General features: G+C 60.7%; 1 protein-coding gene across 1 annotated transcript; it reads left to right on the plus strand.

Annotated features, from left to right (window-relative positions):
- Window positions 1-126: 126 nt before the first annotated feature.
- LOC103810370 (peptidyl-prolyl cis-trans isomerase-like 1) lies at window positions 127-347 on the plus strand (the record flags this gene model as incomplete). The annotated part of the gene is made up of 1 exon (XM_009083268.1): window positions 127-347. A coding segment is annotated over one exon (221 nt), but the record flags the coding sequence as incomplete, so codon positions are not given.
- Window positions 348-542: the final 195 nt, after the last annotated feature.

The raw sequence follows: 542 nt of genomic DNA on the forward strand, positions 1-542 counted from the left end.
ATCCATGGGGTACCATGCCTTCTGTGTCCCCATCCCTGTGGTGCCATGTCCCCCATGTCCCTATTGATGGGATGCCATGTCCCCTGTGACACCAGAACCTTATCCATGATGTCCCACATCCCACAGGTGCTGGGATCCTGGCAATGGCCAACGCTGGGCCGGACACCAACGGGAGCCAGTTCTTCCTGACGCTGGGCCCGGCGCAGTGGTTGGATGGCAAGCACAGCATCTTTGGCAGGGTGTGCCAGGGCATGGGCGTGCTGGGCCGCCTGGCCATGGTGGAGACCAACGCTCAGGATCGTCCCCTCGACGATGTCAAGGTCATCAAGGCCTACCCCTCGGGTTAAGGGGGGCTCTGGGGTCTGTGTCCCCCCCAAGTTGTGGAATAAAAGAGGTTGGATATGGTGGGAACCCCCAGAGTGAGGTTTTTTAGGGGGGTTGGAGGGAGGAGGTGATAACAGCAGGGTTGGAGATCAGGGGGTTGGAGCCCCCCAGAGTGGGGCTGTTAGGGGGCTTTGGAGGGAGGAGGTGACCCCAGAGTG

This window comes from Acanthisitta chloris, unplaced genomic scaffold (assembly GCF_000695815.1).
Source record: "Acanthisitta chloris isolate BGI_N310 unplaced genomic scaffold, ASM69581v1 C16258545, whole genome shotgun sequence".
In the NCBI taxonomy this organism is placed as follows: Eukaryota; Metazoa; Chordata; class Aves; order Passeriformes; family Acanthisittidae; genus Acanthisitta; species Acanthisitta chloris.